This window comes from Diadema antillarum, unplaced genomic scaffold, assembly GCF_040938485.1.
Source record: "Diadema antillarum isolate AM-2024a unplaced genomic scaffold, OU_Dant_1.0 seq00001497_RagTag, whole genome shotgun sequence".
NCBI lineage: Eukaryota > Metazoa > Echinodermata > Echinoidea > Diadematoida > Diadematidae > Diadema > Diadema antillarum.
In genome coordinates, this window is record NW_027272234.1 from 72,433 (window position 1) to 93,042 (window position 20,610).

Genomic DNA, 20,610 nt, shown 5'->3' on the forward strand with positions numbered 1-20,610 from the left:
GCACAATGACGAATGCCTATATGTATACACTGTGCTATGAGTATACATAATAGAGTGATCACCGCGGATTCTCCCTTGAACAGTAAGATTCAGAAGTTTAACTCCAGCATGCCACATATATCACTGGAAAGGCCAATATCTCTACTTTCCAAATATCTACATGGTTTATAAAAAGAAATGTCGTCCAAATGTTCATTCCTCCTCAAAGAATATCTTTCATTTATTTTTTACACACTATTTACGCTCTGTACAACACTGGATTCTACCTTTAACAGTAAGATCCAGACGTTTTGCTCCAGCATGCCACATATATCACGGGAAAGGCCAATATCTCTACTTTTTAAATATGTAAACGGATAACAAAAAGAATTGTCGTCCGAGATTTTATTCCTACTCAAACTTTTTCTGTCAATCGTTAATGTCGCACTCTTTACGCACAATGACGAATGCCTATACGTATACACTGTGCTATGAGTATACATAATAGAGTGATCATCGCGGATTCTCCCTTGAACAGTAAGATTCAGAAGTTTAACTCCAGTATGCCACATATATATCACTGGAAAGGCCAATATCTCTACTTTTTAAATATCTAAATGGTTTTTAAAAAGAAATGTCGTCCAAATGTTCATTCCTCCTCAAAGAATATCTTTCATTTATTTTTTACACAGTATTTCCGCTCTGTACAACACTGGATTCTACCTTTAACAGTAAGATCGAGACGTTTTGCTCCAGTATGCCACATATATCACGGGAAAGGTCAACAACTGTTCTTTTCCAATATGTAAACGGTTAACAAAAAGAAATGTCGTCCGAGGGTTTATTCCTACTCAAACTTTTTCTGTCAATCGCTAATGTCGCACTCTTAACGCACAATGACGAATGCCTATATGTATACACTGTGCTATGAGTATACATAATAGAGTGATCACCGCGGATTCTCCCTTGAACAGTAAGATTCAAAAGTTTAACTCCAGCATGCCACATATATATCACTGGAAAGGCCAATATCTCTACTTTCAAAATATCTACATGGTTTATAAAAAGAAATGTCGTCCAAATGTTCATTTCTCCTCAAAGAATATCTTTCATTTATTTTTTACACACTATTTACGCTCTGTACAACACTGGATTCTACCTTTAACAGTAAGAACCAGAAGTTTTGCTCCAGCATGCCACATATATCACAGGAAAGGCCAATATCTCTACTTTTCAAATATGTAAACGGTTAACAAAAAGAAATGTCGTCCAAGGGTTTATTCCTACTCAAACTTTTTCTGTTAATGTCTAGTGTCGCACTCTTTACGCACAATGACGAATGCCCATACGTATACACTGTGCTATAAGTATACATAATAGAGTGATCACCGCGGATTAACCCTTAAACAGTAAGATTCAGAAGTTTTGCTCCAGCATGCCACATGTATCACTGGAAAGGTCAATATCTCTACTTTTCAAATATCTAAATGGTTTATAAAAAGAAATGTCGTCCAAATGTTTATTCCTCCTCAAAGAATATTTTTCATTCATTTTTTACACAGTATTTCCGCTCTGTACAACACTGGATTCTACCTTTAACAGTAAGATCCAGACGTTTTGCTCCAGCATGCCACATATATCACGGGAAAGGCCAATATCTCTACTTTTCAAATATGTAAACGGTTAACAAAAAGAAATGTCGTCCAAGGGTTTATTCCTACTCACACTTTTTCTGTCAATGTCTAGTGTCGCACTCTTTACGCAAAATGACGAATGCCTATACGTATACACTGTGCTATGAGTATACATAATAGAGTGATCGCCGCGGATTCTCCCTTAAACAGTAAGATTCAAAAGTTTTGCTCCAGCATGCTACATATATCACTGGAAAGGCCAATATCTCTACTTTTCAAATATCTCAATGGTTTATAAAAAGAAATGTCGCCCAAATGTTTATTCCTCCTAAAACTATATCTTTCATTTATTTTTTACACGGTATTTCCGTTCTGTACAACACTCGATTCTACCTTTGACAGTAAGATCCAGACGTTTTCCTCCAGCATGCCACATAATATATCACGGGAAAGGACACCAACTGTTCTTTTCAAATATGTAAATGGTTAACAAAAAGAAATGGCGTCCGAGGGTTTATTCCTACTCAAACTGTAATATCTTTCATTTATATTCTACACAGAATTTGTGCCTGTACAACCCTGGATTCTACCTTTAACAGTAACATCCAGAAGTTTTGCTCCAGCATACCACATATATCACAGAAAAGGCCAATAAATCTTCGTTTCAAATATGTAAACGGTTAACAAAAAGAAATGCCGTCCAAGGGTTTATTCCTATACTCAAACTTTTTCTGTCAATCGTTAATGTCGCACTCTTTACGCACAATGACGAATGCCTATACGTATACACTGTGCTATGAGTATACATAATAGAGTGATCATCGCGGATTCTCCCTTGAACAGTAAGATTCAGAAGTTTAACTCCAGTATGCCACATATATCACTGGAAAGGCCAATATCTCTACTTTCCAAATATCTAAATGGTTTATAAAAAAGAAATGTCGTCCAAATGTTCATTCCTCCTCAAACTATATCTTTCATTTATTTTTTACACAGTATTTCCGCTCTGTACAACACTGGATTCTACCTTTAACAGTAAGATCCAGACGTTTTGCTCCAGCATGCCACATATATCACAGGAAAGGCCAATATCTCTTCTTTTCAAATACGTAAACGGTTAACAAAAAGAAATGTCGTCCAAGGATTTATTCCTACTCAAACTTTTTCTGTTAATGTCTAGTGTCGCACCCTTTACGCACAATGACAAATGCCTATACGTTATACACTGTGTTATGAGTATACATTATAGAATGATCACCGCGGATTCTCCCTTGAACAGTAAGATTCAGAAGTTTTGCTCCATCATGCCACATATATCATTGGAAAGGCCAATATCTCTACTTTTCAAATATCTAAATGGTTGATACAAAAAATGTCGTCCAAATGTTTATTCCTCCTCAAAGAATATCTTGCATTTATTTTTTACACAGTATTTCCGCTCTGTACAATACTGAATTTTACCTTTATCAGTTTAGATCCAGACGTTTTGCTCCAGCATGCCACATATATCACAGAAAAGGCCACCAAGTGTTCTTTTCAAATATGTAACCGGTTAACAAAAAGAAATGCCGTCCTAGGGTTTCTTCCTACTCAAACTATAATATCTTTCATTTATATTCTACACAGAATTTTTGCTTGTACAACCCTTCATTCTACCTTTATCAGTAACATCCAGAAGATTTGCTCCAGCATGCCACAAAATAATATCACAGAAAAGGCCACCAACTGTTCTTTTCAAATATGTAAACGGTTAACGAAAAGAAATGTCGTCCAAGGGTTTATTCCTACTCAAACTTTTTTTCTGTCAATCGTTAATGTCGCACTTTAACAGTAAGATCGAGACGTTTTGCTCCAGCATGCCACATATATCACAAAAAAAGGCCACCAACTGTTCTTTTCAAATATGTAAACGGTTAACAAAAAGAAATGTCGTAGGAGGGTTTATTCCTACTCAAACTTTTTCTGTCAATCGTTAATGTCGCACTCTTAACGCACAATGACGAATGCCTATAAGTATACACTGTGCTATGAGTATACATCATAGAGTGATCACCGCGGATTCTCCCTTAAACAGTAAGATTCAGACGTTTTGCTCCAGCATGCCACATATATCACTGGAAAGGCCAATATCTCTACTTTTCAAATATCTAAATGGTTGATACAAAAAAATGTCGTCCAAATGTTTATTCCTCCTCAAAGAATATCTTGCATTTATTTTTTACACAGTATTTCCGCTCTGTACAACACTGGATTCTACCTTTAACAGTAAGATCCAGACGTTTTGCTCCAGCATGCCACATATATCACAGGAAAGGCCAATATCTCTTCTTTTCAAATACGTAAACGGTTAACAAAAAGAAATGTCGTCCAAGGGTTTATTCCTACTCAAACTTTTTCTGTTAATGTCTAGTGTCGCACCCTTTACGCACAATGACAAATGCCTATTATGTTATACACTGTGTTATGAGTATACATTATAGAATGTTCACCGCGGATTCTCCCTTGAACAGTAAGATTCAGAAGTTTTGCTCCAGCATGCCACATATATCACTGGAAAGGCCAATATCTCTACTTTAAAAATATCTAAATGGTTTATAAAAAGAAATGTCGTCCAAATGTTTATTCCTCCTCAAAGAATATCTTTCATTTATTTCTTACACAGTATTTCCGCTCTGTACAACACTGGATTCTACTTTTAACAGTAAGATCCAGAAGTTTTGCTCCAGCATGCCACATCACAGGAAAGGCCAATATCTCTTCTTTTCAAATATGTAAACGATTAACAGTATTTTCGCTCTGTAGAACCCTTGATTCTACCTTTAACAGTAAGATCCGAATGTTTTTCTCCAGCATTCCAGATCATAATACAGGAAAGGCCAATATCTGTTCTTTTTAAATATGTAAACGGTTAATATAAAGAACTTTCTTCCAAGGGTTTATTCCTACTAAAACTTTAAGACTTTAAGACTTATATATGCAACTTAATCTTTTATGTTGAAAAGATTTCTCTAGTCTTTACAATGGAAAGGAATTTTATCATTAGTTCATATTCTTTTCATGAGAGGAAATTGGAAGTGGGATATTGATTTGTGTACCGGTTTTGTCACAGCGCAAAATACCGGATTGCGCCTTTTAAACTAGTTGGTGCCATTTGACATCTTTATTCATTTATTTATTTCGGATATAAAGAAATTTTAGTCTAAGTTCATATTGGCATGAAAAGAAATGGAAAGTACAGCTGTTATTGATCATCATATTTGTTAGTTCATTTAATGTTTTACTGTAATTGCACGCAATACCGGATTGTGCCTTCAAATTAATGTCAGCAATTTGACCTTTTACAATAGAAAAAAAGAAGTGTCTTTAATTTTCGGATATAAAGGAATGTTTTTCTTAGTTCTTGTCAGTTACATAAAAAGAAATGGACAGTGCAGGTATTGATATTACTAATTTTGCGAAACGTCTCTTTTCGTCGGGGCGTTTTGAGGATACCATAATTGGTCGCTGGCGTTGTGGTCGCCAGTTTCAACGAGCGCTCCGTACTGGTATATCACGCATCATAGCAGCGCAGCGGCGATTCGTGGGCAGTGTTCATTTGATTAGAAAACATCAACAAAAATGGCATCCAGTAGCGAGGACAAGAAAGTTGGAATAATAGGAAGGTACACAATTTGTAATGTCAGTGTATTTTGCCCTTTTTTCTGTTGTAGTGATGATGATCATGTGTTTTGAACCGCAGGTGACAGTCGATAGAAACGGACACGATTGGTATTCTTAATCTTAGTCCCATCCGTTCACAATCGGGTTTGAGAACATAACACGTCAGAGTCGCTGTTCCTACTTCTATAGTTCTAGGTCTATATTACGCAGTTAAAAATTTTTGTTAGCTGCCGCTAGCTGTTCAGGTGTCATCTTCAGCCCTTTGTGTGGTTTTGTGTTCATGATGCATTGTATTGCGTCTACGTCATTTGACATTAATTGGCGATTGTCATAGATTTAAACCTAACTGCGACCAGCAGCCCCAACGTACAACGTACAGTGTTGGGGCTGCGCCGTTTTGGCATCGATATTTTAATGTTGTACCAAACGGGTGCCGTTCCGGCGCTGTATTTCCTTAATTTTTCAACAAAAACTACTGGGAATACTTACATGGGTCGACTAAACCTAAATGATTCACATCGGCGACTGTTTGATGCATTTCATTGCTTATGATGCAGAAAATGCTGTCTTATAACAGTTCGGGAAACCCACTCACAAGGGGGGCCCCTCCTTATAAGTAACCCGTCCCCCTTATAAGTAACCCCGTCCCCCTTATAAGTAACCCCCGGGGCACCCCTTATAAGGAGTCTCCACGCTTTTTTGCAATGCAACGCGAAAATGAAAGGACTGCGGCAATTCGCTTGATTATGTCCATAAAGCTTCACAAGTTTCCTAGTTACTCACGAAATTTGAGCAAAATCGGTTTGAGGCATCATATCTAAAATCATGGATTTAAATGCGATGTCAAACGACCCATGCGAATGCTGAAATGCGAGCGATTACTGGCGTGAGTGTCGCCAGGCGCGGCGGCGCGGCAATGCTTGAGTGCAGACGTGGCGACTGAGTACGAAAGTCTCCGTACTCAGTCGCCACGTCTGCACTCAAACATTACCGCGCCGCCGCGCCTGGCGACACTCACGCCAGTAATCGCTCGCATTTCAGCATTCGCATGGGTCGTTTGACATCGCATTTAAATCCATGATTTTAGATATGATGCCTCAAACCGATTTTGCTCAAATTTCGTGAGTAACTAGGAAACTTGTGAAGCTTTATGGACATAATCAAGCGAATTGCCGCAGTCCTTTCATTTTCGCGTTGCATTGCAAAAAAGCGTGGAGACTCCTTATAAGGGGTGCCCCGGGGGTTACTTATAAGGGGGACGGGGTTACTTATAAGGGGGACGGGTTACTTATAAGGAGGGGCCCCCCTTGTGAGTGGGTTTCCCAAACTGATAAGGCAAATATCTTCAGCTCACCGATGCTCACTAAAACTCACAATCACTTGCACATGCGCACACAATGCATTCAGTGCAGTGCATTGACAGCTGTATTACTCGCTACATGATGCATATTCACCGTGTGATGATGCATTATTCATATCCTTTTGCGTCCGTAACGTTGACGTCATTGTTTACGCATGCGTAGATGCGTACTGATGGATATACACGTTCAAAATAGCAGCAAAGCTCTCCACTAGGGCAGACCGCCTACTCCTAAAAAATATGGAAAATTATGCAGTTTCCAGATAAATTGGTGAGAAGGACCAGGCAATGGGGTAGTGTATATTTCATTTCATATTGTCACTGTGTTTATGATGGACATTTAGCCATGGTTTATTTGTGAAGTTGCCGTATATGTGGCAATAGGGAGTTGATCGTGATTCTCACTTGAACGAAACTGCGGGGTAGCCGCCAGGACCCCGCCGCAGAGCGGCGGGTCTCCGGGGCTAATTTAAACCCAGTGATAACTGATATGTAGCATTTGCCAGCCTGTGTGTCAACGATTCTAAATTCAAAATGTGTATCTTTTTTGAGAGTTGTCTTTTTGAGAGGTGAAAATCTTGTCTTCCTTTGAGTACATGTGAATGAAGTTTGTTGAAAAAAACAAAACAAGACCTCTCATTTTAACTGCACCGATACACAGACGTCTAGATCTCGTCGCTGTGAAAATGCAATCGCACATCGTCTGGTCAGGCTATAATACATTTCAGCACATGTCTATGTAGCCCCAGAGACCGCGCCGCAAGGCACGGTCCTGGCGGCTACCTCACAGTTGAGTGGGAGCAAAAATCACGAATAATTCCATTGCCACATTCACGGCGACTTCACAAATAAAGCACGGCTAAATTTCTATCATAAACACAGTGACAATAAAAAATGAAATATACATTACCTTTTCAACTTGGTTTTTCTCACCCATTTATCTGAAACTGCAAAATTTTCTACATTTTTTAGGAGTGATAAGCGGCCTGCCCTAGTGCAACAGTGGAGAGACTTGCTGCTATATCCATTAGTACGCATTACGCATGCTGTCAATGCACTGCACTGCATGCATGCTGTGCGCCTGTGCGAGTGATTGTGAGTTTCAGTGAGCATCGGTGAGCTGAAGATATTCGCATTATAAGACAACATTTTCTGCATCATAAGCGATGAAATGCATCAAACAGTCGCCGAAATTAATCATTTAGGTTTAATCGACCCATGTAAGTATTCCTACTGTAGTTTTTGTTGAAAAATTAAGGAAATATAGCGCCGAAACGGCACCGTTATGTACAACTCCTCGATCTGAATGCGAAAACGGCACAGCCCTAACGCTGCACGTTGGGGCTTCGCAGTTAATGTCTATCGAAGGTAGACTTGTCCTTTAAAATGATTTTTATAAGATCATTTTATCCAATATCATTTCCACCACATGTCCGTGGGAATTTGTAAACAGGTGTGAGACTTAGAGTGCATATGTTCATGCATCTATTTTATGACCACAGCTGATCAACATGGTGTGGGTAGTTGCAGCTTGCTCTGTTGTTACAGACAAGGGAATGAAAGCATGAATAGATGACAGAAAGACAAACAAATTAGGGCCACGCCCACGCCAACTAGGGCACTTCACTGTAACCCAAAGCCCACCCAGCAAGATAGATACTGGGGAAAATTGATGCAAGAGCTACTACAAGACTGTCACTTGTGTTTTCCAGCTCCCATATCCGGCTCCCCAGTGTTAACTCCAACTGCCCCCTTTGGTGAATGCTGTATATCACACACCTAGGTAACCAGGGGTGCTCCTTGTACACAATTATACTGTGGGAGCCCAATGATTAGCGTTTGGGCTGGTCGCAGTTAACACCCAGGCTGTGCAATGAATGCGGGACAACTTGAAAGACATTGAGACAATTAGAGTCCTGTCTGATAAGTTTTACTTTTCATCTCAGATTAAGCACATCATTTTTGGTGAAAGTCAAGGGGGTAGCAGAGAGTAATTGCTGCAACCAGTACAGAATGAGGTTAGCATTTTAAAGCACAAGTTAACTAGCTTTCCAATGGTGCTTGTAAGTTGTGCTCCATCCCTACCTTTTAAATCAAATGAGAACCCATTATTCTCTAAGAAGAAAAAAGAAGAAGAAGAAATGGGAATGTGATCAATATCTGAAGGTCATCGATGTTGGAATAACATCCATAATCCTTGATGTCTTCATGTAATTTTCCCTGTTTGTGTGTTTGTAACTTTATTCATTAGTGGCTTGATTGGAAGAAGCTGGGCCATGATATTTGCAAGTGGAGGATATCAGGTCACTATCTATGATATCAAGCCATCTCAGGTAAGATTTTTCCTTGCAATATATGGTAACTTACATTGTAATTTGATTATTTGATAAAGACTTGGATTTTTAAGATGATTTTATGCATTCTGATTCTGAGAACAACATTTACACATACATAATGCTATGATTCAGAGTTTGTATCCACTATGTGAAGTATCATTTGAGTGTAATTTGTGCATTTTTTGAACACTCCGTAATATAAACATGCACACTAAAGTATGCAATTTTAATCTTGCTCACATTGCCAATTTCTAAGCAGTGTAATTTTGTGAACATGTTTGATATAATTCGTTCACAAAGGGAAATACTGGTTTTCTGCTAGAAACTGTAAGAGACTACCATTTAAAATTATGGCTTGATCATGATGGTTGCCTCTGATATTATTGTATAGACACAAGGAATGTAGGTGCAGGATGTGTAGGACAAACAGCTGTGTGGGATAGCTGAAATTGTTACCTATTGAATGTTACAGTTGAAATGCCTTATTCAAGCTATTGCTCCCCCCAAACAAAACAGAAGCAAATACATAAGCCATGAGAAATGTATTTTTTTCTGAGATTGTTTATTTGAATTCATTAATAGCATTCATTCAAGCTCTAACAACAACAACAACAACAACAACAACAACAACAACAACAACAACAACAACAACAACAACAACAACAACAACAACAACAACAACAACAACAACAACAACAACAACAACAACAACAACTCAGAATATCAAAACAAATTAAAAAGGACTGGAAAAGTTTAATCTCACCGAGAATGTAAATTCTTAATTCCTTCAAACATCTTGAAAAGATTTTTATTTCTTTGTTCTTCCTTTTCCCAACTACACATATGTGCTGAGTCAGGGCAGACGATATTTTGAATGTATTTCCTCACTCATGTGGCTGGGTATTATTTGTGAAAGTCACTCCACCCTTCAAAGGCATGCATCTAGAAAACACCCAGGTAATGTTGGAGTATCACTGTATCACTGTCTTTGCTATTCCAGGTGGAGGATGCCCTGACCGTCATCAGGGGTCGGCTGGAGGACTTATCCAAGTCGGGCATGCTGCGGGGAAGTCTGTCGCCAGAGGAACAGTTTGCCCTCATCAAGGGGAGTAGCAGTATGCCAGAGGCCCTGGCTGGAGCCACCTTTGTCCAGGTAATTCAGTAAGGACATTACAGGCTAGGGCCCATAAATCTGGAAGATTATGTAATTGTGGATTGTGCATGTGTGTCATCCATCTTTTAGGTTGATATGTACTACAAAGGAGTTAGAATATGTTGGAGAAGATGCATAACATGCAAAGCCTGAAAACAATATGTAGCAGGGGTCCATCCTCGAGATTCAAGGACTCGAGTTTAGAGATAATTGTTATTGATAGTGTTAAAACATTTTATTGATGAATGACTAGTGCCATATATTATTTTTGCCTACCAATCGTTCATCCTATTGGGTACTAATTGTGTGCTGCATATCGTCATAAGTACTTACACTTCTTTCAGGAGTGTTTACTGTTTTCTAGTAATGCACATATAAACATAGATTAATGGATGAATATATAGAGAGTGGACTGTAATACTCTATAATCACCTTTCTTCTTTGGCTCACATTTATGGGCAAAAGTAATCAACTTGTCAGAACCTGCCAGGCTTACAATCTCCCCAAATTCAAGTTACTATAAACTCACTTACTTGCTTGTCTTGGACTGTTGAAATTCATTGATGAGTGCATGTAATGAAAATCATCACTTGCCTATTTCAAGTTTGTTTAAAGGCAGCCGATCGCCATCCCTTATGGTACGTAAACTCCGAACGACCAAAGTTTGTGCATGCAATTGCGCAATACCAGACTCGGTGCTATATCCATAAACGTGTGGGACAATGCTGCCACTGAGACACGTGTGTGTGTGTGCATGTGTGTGTACGCATCATACACAAACATTGTCACCACGAGCTGTGGTGATTGGAGGAGAGAGGCCAGAAGACGCTTGGCTCTTTTGGCCTCTCTTCATGCGCATGCGCACTGAGAGTGTGCGTCCATTCGGAAGCTCTCGTGGCTTGCTCGGACAGCCATTTTGGGTTAGGAGATTTGTAGCATGGAGCTTTTGTAGGTCAGCGTGTTGTTCGCTGACTCATTGAGCCAGCGCTATTCTCATTTGGGGTCACTACATTTGATACAGAATGGGGGAGGCAGCGTGTTGCGTTCGTCTCCGTGCCGCACAAACCACTCGCCACGATTGAGTGCCTTTAATAGTCCTTGCCAGAATGCCCACATAATCAAAAGGAAGAAATTACTTTTGTAATGCTCAAATATACCACTTATGTTGCGTACCACCAGGTAATGAATGGTAAGAAAGTAGTCTGAAACAAACATTTTCTGTAAGCAAAGTGGCTTTGTGTCTTATTCCACCAGGAATGTGTTTTCGAAGACATCGAGGTCAAGAAGAAGGTGTTCAGTCAGATGGAGGAGTGTGTTGGAGACAACACCATCCTCAGTAGCTCTACCTCCTGTATCTTGCCGTCCAAGTTCACTGAGGGTTTGAAGCGCCGCAATCAGTGCATCGTCTCCCATCCTGTGAGTGGCTCTTGCTCTTTTCCGTTAATTGCACAATAATGCTCCAGTAAGCTGCTGTTATTGCTTTTCATCCATTGTGTGATGAGCAATTACATCATCGTAATTTGTAGTCTTCGTTATTCCCCCCACCCCAAGAAAGAAAGAAAGAAAGAAAGAAAAAACCTCATGATTTGATTTCTACCAGCGTTGTAGAAACCATTTCTAGAGATATAATTTTTTCTCTCCAACTCACAATTTAAAGGAAAATTTAATCGAAATACCCATGTGGATTGAATGAAAGCGGAAGTGTGAGTAAAAAAGATGAGAGTGCAATTTGAGGAAAATCAGACAGTGTGTTCAGAGGTTGTGAATTTTTAAAGTTTCAGCGCTGTCATTGTTGGATAAGAAAATTACACCAGTTTGTGATGTCACAGTAGGACATTGATATGAAGTTATAGATTTCACAAAGTGCCATTCTTTACTGAAATATATGCATTTCTTCCACTTGTTTATACTGATAAACGTTGAAAGAGATATTATTCTCCCTGCCCACTAAAAGAGATATGGCAAATTTTCTTGCAGTAAATGCAAAAAAAAAAAAAAAAAAAAAATGAAAAGCACAGAGTGAGGAGAGTCAAAAAACTTGAAAATGATGGTGTAATATCTAAAGACGCATGCTCCACATTGTCTTTTCTTTTCAGATCAACCCTCCCTACTATGCACCTCTGGTGGAGGTTATCCCTGCCCCTTGGACTGACCAGTCAATCGTTGACCGGACCAGGGCCATCCTGAGCAGTCTGGGACAGGCACCAGTGACCCTGAAGAAGGAGGTCCCTGGTTTCGCCATCAACCGAATCCAGTATTGCCTCATCGCTGAGACATGGAGACTGGTCGAGGTAGGGAATCTCTGTCCCAGTCAGTCAAATGCCATCTCAAGTGTGTGATGATACAACCACAGGGACAGAGTGGATGTTGTTCTGGATTTCTAACAATCTAAAGATCTTGTAAATGCTTCATAACCCCATGCAGCAAGCTATTCATAGTCTCTGGCAGTCTATCTAGGTACAATGTATATTCATGGCATTAGTGATTTCAGAAATGTGTAAAGACAACATGCTGAAAGTATTAATACATTGATAACTACAAAACACTTAACTCACTAAAACAAAAATTGTAAACAAAAGCAATCATAAACCAAATTTTACAAGTGCAAATACTTTTCAAATGCAGTCTTATGTATCTGTTGGGGAATTCTTTGGAATCTCTTTGCAGTAAAAGTGCAGTGGACTCCCGTTATAATGAAGTCCTTGGGACCGGCAGTTTTCTTTCGTTATGTCAAAATTTCGTTATAACCGAACAAATAAATAATGAAAATACATAGAGTGAATAATGTTGCGGCCTGAATTTTGACTTCGTTTTAACCGGAATTTCGTTATAACCGTGTTTGTAAACAATGGGAGTGCCCTGTACAAGCATGTCTCATAAGTGTGTAAGTAAGACCTGTTAGAATTTTTGCCGTAAGATTCATAGTTGGCTTCAATCTTTTCTATGATGCACTAGGATGGAGTGCTGTCAGCTGAAGATGTGGATAAGGTGATGAGCGAGGGACTTGGTCTCCGCTACGCCTTCCTTGGCCCCTTGGGAGTCATGCACCTCAATGCAGACGGTAAGTGCTGGAAATTGATTGTCATGCATAGGCCTACTACAACTTGTTTCCTTGTTTTTATACATGTGAACACTTTTGTATGTATGTGTGTGTGTGTGTGTGTGTTGTATGTGTGTAAGATTTCAGCATTCTTCTTGTAAGTACTCTTATTTTCTGTTCTGTCTGTGAGCTTTTTCTGAACACCGGTATTAAAGGTGTATGTGGCATAGAGATTGTGTGTGTTTGTAACTCTTTATGTGCTTAGGTGCTTAGCTTAAATTTCAAAGATTTTTCATCAGCATGCAGTGGTCCATCCAAACATGACCAGGTTGTAAAGTCAGAAAGCCACCTTGGGTGTAGCAATGTTCCTCAGTCCAAAAAGGCCATGGTGACACACTAGAGGAATAAGGGTGATTAGGTTGCCTTCATTCAAATTGTAGTTAGTTTCCAAACACTGTTGCCAATTGATGAACAAACCACAGTAAGGATTAAAATCCTGTTTGTCCCTGCAGTATGACATATATCCTCTCATAAACTGGCATGACTTGGCAGAGATAGAAAATACATTTGAATATTCATAAGCATGAATGCTGTTTAAAAGTGTTGGTCAGTCACTCCTGGTGAAACAAATTTCTGTGATATGTTCTGCTCTTGAACTTCCATTGCATTTATGTTAAGGTCAACTCTTGTCAAACTCATGTATATGTAGAACATGTATTTTTTATGACTTTCTACTAAGATTAAAAAACAAAATGATGAAGACAAAGCATGAGAGTACAGTGTATAGGGCTGTTATTCATTACAGCTTTGTCAATTACTTTTTGGGTTGTCTGTCCATCTGTCTGACTTACCCATATATCTTGTTATCACGACTCAAAGAAACCTTTGCATGAAAGTTCTTGCTACTTGGTGAAGATATACTAGATGGGCTGAAGAGATTATTGGCCATATTCTTCAAGGTCAAAGGTTACTGAACTTTGGCACAAAAAAAAAAAAAATCAAAAATCACATTTTTCATCTGTAACTTCATCTAGTGAGTAACTGTAAAATATGTGCTTTCTCCAATTTAAAGGTATGCAAAGCTACATGGATCGCTATGCTACAAGCATGCGCGAGGTCCTCTCGACTATTGGGCCAAATCCAACCTACAGCGGCAAGGGTGTAGAGCAGATTGTGGCTGAGATGAATGCCCTCATGCCGCTGGATAAACTGGAGGAACGTCGGAAGTGGAGGGATGCGCGTCTCGCGGCTCTTGCCAAGCTTAAACGTGACATGGAAAAGGAAGGACAATGATCTTGTGTCAAATCAAATTTCACCGAGAGATCATAATTATATTTTTTTTAATATATTGAGATGCCTACAAGCTTTAATTATGCAGGTCAGACACTTAAATGAGTGTTCATGATTTGGAATTGATCACGGCAACTATATCTGGCCATTATCATTAGGTGGCAGTCACCATATCTATAAGCACTTGATGCAGAAAACTAATTCAGGTGAACATACTACAATGTATGTGGGTACTGTTGGTGATATTGTATGCTGGTATGTGGACTTGCATTTCACTTTCTACTCTTGCACCACAAATCAATAGAGACGGTCAGATTATAGATACTGGCTTGTTTCTCTTACCCAGCACAGTAATCTGGGGGTAATTGATGTACTGTTTACTTAATGTACATGTACATGTCTCTGTTTTGCAGTCTTCCACAAAAAGAACTCAGTAAACTGCAACGTCTTCAGAATTGTGCCGCTAGATTACTTACTTTCAAGAAGAAAACTGTGCATACTACCCCAATACTTCGGTCCCTACACTGGCTTCCTGTTGAAAAACGTATTAACTTCAAGATTCTTCTTCTTGTGTACCGTACATTGCGCAAATTTGCCCCTGTCTACCTTCAAAATACTCTTCATCTTCACCAACCACCACGTAATCTGCGTTCGTCAAACTCGCTAAAATTACAGGTACCTCGAATCAAGCATAATTGGGGGGATCGGGCTTTTTCATATATGGGCCCAAAACTATGGAATGGCCTACCAAAATCTCTTAGAGAAGCATCTTCCATTGATAGTTTCAAAAAGAATCTCAAGACGTATATTTTTAATTTGAATTGACAATATTGTATGCCTGTATGTAATGTATGTGTACGTATATATTGTTTGTTGGTTTATTGTCTTATTATTTTCTGTGATACTGTTGTAACGTGACACAATATGTACTCAGTTCTATAGCGCCTTGAGTATCTTTTTTAGGTAGAAATGTGCGCTCTACAAGAGTCTCACTATTATTATTATTATTATTATTATATTATTACTTTCTGTGTGCTATTCCTTATATGGCCATGGACACATACAATTGTATTACCAAACTTTACTTTCTGTGACCTTTTACCTATCAAGTCATAGGGTAATTATACGGCAGAAATTTTCCTTATTAAATTGACAACTCTGTAATTCAATGCATATCCTATATTGGAATAAGAGTAGACGGAACTGACGTAATTCATTAAATCTCCTCAAAATCAGAAAAAATTTGCCACTTTGAGAGAAATTCTCACTCTCTGAAATTTGTTGCCAATTGTAGGATCATTAATAAATGTAGCAAATATGGAGGCCATTGATATTACTGCAGCAGATATTTATTAATTTTAATCTGTACAAACCAGAGAAAAATGCAGGAAGATAACGGCAAGCAAAATGGACAAGCATTAAAACTCATTACACTATGACTCCAGTACTGCATAGAACAAAGATCTGCAATTGATTGAAACTACTTTAATATGCAATGGGACCATGCTGCACTGTGCATGTTTTGCCTTTCTAGGGCTTCTTATCCATCAAGGTTTGCTTGAGTTATTCTTTGAACTAGTGGGGGGGGGGGGGTGGGAGGAAATCCTGTCATAATATCAACCGCTTCCCTTGCAGTGGCACAATCATAAAGCTGAGCTAAACATTGAAAATGTTATTGTGTGCAATCATGACTGTGTAGCACCAGAAAAATATGTCAAATGGTGTGGGAGACACCTTCTTTTGAATAAATGGTGTGTGTGTGAGAGATTTCAGCCAAAGATGAGCTTTCCATGATCTTACAACTAACCAGAAATTAAGCAATATCTGCCTAATGACTGCATGACATTAAAGATAAACTGTTGAAACTGTTCTTCTGGGAAGTTCAGAACTTCAGAATTATTGCGGGTTGTATTGACTTAATTATATCCACTTCTTTATACAGGAATATGTGTGTATATGACGGTTTATCCCTGATACAGTGGACTCCCATTTTAACGAAGTCCTCAGGAGCGGCAGTTTTCTTTCCTCATGTCCAAATGTCGTTATAATCGAACAAATAAACAATAAAGAACAAAAAGTGGATAATTTTGCGACCTGAATTTTTACTTCGATGTGACCGGAATTTCGTTACAACCATGTTCGCTATAACGGGAGTGAACCGTATCAGGAATGAGCTTACACAGTAGATAATTCAAGGTGTTTTTATTGTTTTTGACTGTAGTGTACTTCCAAGTATGGAGGGAAAAAAATGATTTCATTGTACAGGGAAGCCCCACTTGGACTGCCAATTTTACCTCATAATAACTGGTACCTCAAACTAAATTCTGTAATGGAAAGTCGGGACTGCCGAATTCACCACGTTAAAAGCAGCACCTCAAATAAAGCGAGTTTGTTATGACAGGTTTCCCAGTACCAGTTTATAGTATAACAGGCCATGTCTGAATAAAGTTTGCATGTTGTCATCACTCACGGAAGCAGTGATCATTGTGCTACTCTGAGTCATGGCAATATTGAACAAAGAGCGTGTTTGCCACATTGTGTCACATGGCATGGGTTGGTAATGTAAAAGAATGGTGAATACTGACCAGTAACTAAGGACGACCAGTAACTAAGGATGACGCAGCTGCCATATGTTACAATTTACCTATGATTCTGTACTCAGACTCGGCCATTTGAAAAGGATCACACTCCTGTTGTCTCCCAATGTTCTCTTTTCTAAATTAAACTTCTTTTCTAACAATTAATAATTCTAAGGTGGCTTTATGTTTACATTTCCTTTCTATGTATTATCGATTTTTAATATTCAGCTTTTCAATAGATCAGGTATTCCAATGGGGCATTACCTGTAGTCAAACAAATGTAAATGGTTTCGTTGAATACAGTATTATGCCTTTGTCTGTTTTGAGAAATTTAATCTTTTGATACTTTTTTAAAACAAAGGAGATACAAGTCCTCCAGGATTTTTTTTTATGCTGCTCCTTATAGAAGAATGAATGAATGATATGTTCTCTTTCACTGTTCCACAAGCACATTCCATAAGTACCATGCTACTCAGTGGCAGTAATTACACCCTGCATTCACATTAGTCCCCGTGATGCGGGGAAAGTCCCGTGCTGTGGGACTTTCTCCTCGAAAACCATAATGTGAACGCTCGCTAGGACTTGTCCCCTCGTCCCCACGAAGCAAGTTGCGTCCAGGGACGAGATGTGGAGGGGAGAGCGACCTTGGGGCGTAATTGAAAGCATCCAGCTGTATACACCAAATGTGCGCATGCGCGATGTCTGGTTTTGAGTGGCAGAGCTCACCCCTAGCTCAATTGCCCCTGCAGCTTGTGGATAGTAGAGATAGCAGTGTACACGGTCAGTCATGAAAAAGATAAGATCGTGGGGTCTAATGTGAACGCGGGGACAGAAATGGAAAGATGAAAGTAAGAGAGAATAAAACAAAAAGAAATACATGGAAATGGCAATAAATGTATCAATCAGACAACATGACAATCATGAAACGAAAGGTGAAGCCTCATTATTTTGTTGTGAGTGCTTGTTATATCAATACACCTCTATATATCTGTTTATTTCTTTTTTCTTTTTTTTTTTCATGTCGTTATATACATACATCATGTATTATGCTCATAAATACACACAGGATACAGGCTCATTCAACGCGGCTGTGTTGGTCATGTTACTAAGCCACCTGCTGTACATGACAAAGTAGATAACACTATTGCATTGAATCCGAAGTTAAATACCATTTATTCAAAGTAGAGAACTCTGATATGGCAAATTTCTTTGTACATTGTACAGTGGAATCTTGTTATAAGGAGGTTGGATAGAATGATATACCCGACATAATGAGGTAAGTTTGCTTGCCCAATTTCCTTTATATTCTTGTTTTTATCCTAAATATAACAAGATACCCAATACAGTGTATAAGGAGGGCATTTCAATGGTCCCAGGCAGCTCATTATAACAAGGTTCCCCTGTACAGTGCACTCCCGTTATAACAAAGTGATCAGGGACCAGCGGTTTTATATCAAGATTTTGTCATACCCAAACAGTAGTGTATATAAAGGTATACAGAGGATAATTTTGCGACCTGATTTTTTACTTCATTGAAACAAGAATTTCATTTTAACCGTGTTCGTTATATCGGGAGTGCACTGCACCAGACAACTGCCATACAGTGTACTTTTTACAGACGGCAGCCAAACTCCTCTGCAGAAAATACAAAAAGAAATATAAGACAAATATAAAACAAAAATAACATAATTAGAATTCCACTTGTCCCCATGGAGTTGAAAGAATAAGAAGACACATGTACCACTATTGATGTATATCTTGCTAAAGACAAGTGAGAGATGATATCCTCACATTTGCTGGTGACTTCAACATTTAGCAGTTTTGATGTACATTTTGTATTTGACTGGAAATATGTACAGCCCAATATGTTTGCAATTGCACTGCCAGTACATCAATCAAGTATGTATGTATATCTCCTGGCAATCTGCACCACTGCCATTCTGTAAGCAGACCACTTTTGGCATTTTTACTAGCTCTTTCAAAGATCACTTCTAGATGGAAGATGGTAACCAACATTATGGACAGCTGAGGAGGTAGTGTTAATGAGAGAAATATGGTAATTTGCACGTGATTACATGAAGACGTACATTGTATGTATGTACAGTGTATACATAATACTCTTTTCACATGTTGCAGCACTGCTAAACATTTCTGGACCTATCAATAGATACAGTATGCATACATGTAAAAAAAAAAAAAAATAGAGCTGTGAGATCTGTGTTTTATCCTGTACTGAGGCCTTAAACATCCACCCTTGATACACCATTTGGCATAAGTCAGACACTGCTTACATTGTGTAGGTGACACGCCATTCCTTAAGTGGCAGATTAAAAAGAGCCAAAACTGATGAAAAAATCTTTCTCCTTGGATTAAGGGAGGTTGACATAGCACTACAGATCTTTTCTATCAACCTCAAAAAAGCGATGACTTTCTTTTACATGATCCAAATGGCAGGCGATGGAAAACAAACAAATGGTGGCCTTTGCAAGGAAACGGTGCTGGTGATTTCCGATAGATAAATGATTTGTCTATAACACGTCATTTCATGAAATGTTATCATCTTTAGACTCCAGAAGAGCCATCCTTCCTTGTTTCACTATCCACCCAAACATGATAACAATAGGAGTCTGATATCCCATTCTTTACCAGCATTTACATCAACACTGTACTTTCATCGAGTGGCTACAAAATAATCATGATTGGTATCTAGCTCTGCTTAAATAGCTGCTTTGGTATTGCAGGTTGAAAGCAGTTTTAATAGAGCATATTCAATAAGAACAACCCTCAAATGACAATAACTCAAAATGTTTTCACTAGATGATGGAAAGCCCCCAGCTGCAGCACATGTCAGGCAACACTCTGTACAATACTAAACATACCCACCTCAAATTCAGGTACCTTTGCAAAGACAGGCAAATCCAATTGTAATATGAAACTTGTGTTTACAACAGAGTTTGGGTAAAACCCTTCCTATCACTGCACATAAATAATGACAGATATGCCATATTGCCTCCAACTGCTCTTGTGTAGAGTACCTGGTGTGCAGCGAGTGGTACTTGTTGATTCTGTAATACCATGGTACAAATATGACCCGCTACAACAAAAGGATCCTAAAGTCGCTAACGGCGGAGCCGAGAAAGTCGAGTTTGAGGTCACATCAAAATCGGTCGAAACAATCGGATTTCTGTTTTTGGCATAATTTTGTAGCTTAATGTTTTGTCTATCATCTGCCGAAATTTTGAAGCTAAATGATCAAAGGAAAGGCAAGAAATCAGCTTTTTTCTGGGCCATGATTTTCCGACTTTCAACGTAACAGAAACAAGTCCGAATATTTGGATTTAGCGCCGCAGCTAGACTCTGCCCCTAGCAACGAGGGAGTGACCTTATTGGTCAGTGCGTGGCATCTTTATTACTGATTGGTTGTGCGTAGACCGCTGGTGATAGGCCTGAATGAACATCACGGAAGTCGCTAGGAGCATGTCTTCTATTGTCAAGTGGTGAAAACTGTCTTGCCTCCCCTTGATCATGAAAGCGTCGGAAGGAAAACTTTGAAGCCGTTTTTCTCGAAACTCTGATTTC

The 20,610-nt window shown here is 38.9% G+C and overlaps 1 protein-coding gene across 1 annotated transcript; it reads left to right on the top strand.

Annotated features, from left to right (window-relative positions):
• Positions 1-5,208: 5,208 nt before the first annotated feature.
• LOC139710067 (lambda-crystallin homolog) lies at positions 5,209-14,455 on the top strand. Its single transcript, XM_071622012.1, has 7 exons — positions 5,209-5,275; positions 8,885-8,966; positions 9,970-10,122; positions 11,377-11,538; positions 12,219-12,413; positions 13,078-13,183; positions 14,235-14,455. Exons 1-7 carry the CDS (start codon positions 5,232-5,234, stop codon positions 14,453-14,455), a joined length of 963 nt encoding a protein of 320 aa, XP_071478113.1. The 5' UTR covers positions 5,209-5,231.
• Positions 14,456-20,610: the final 6,155 nt, after the last annotated feature.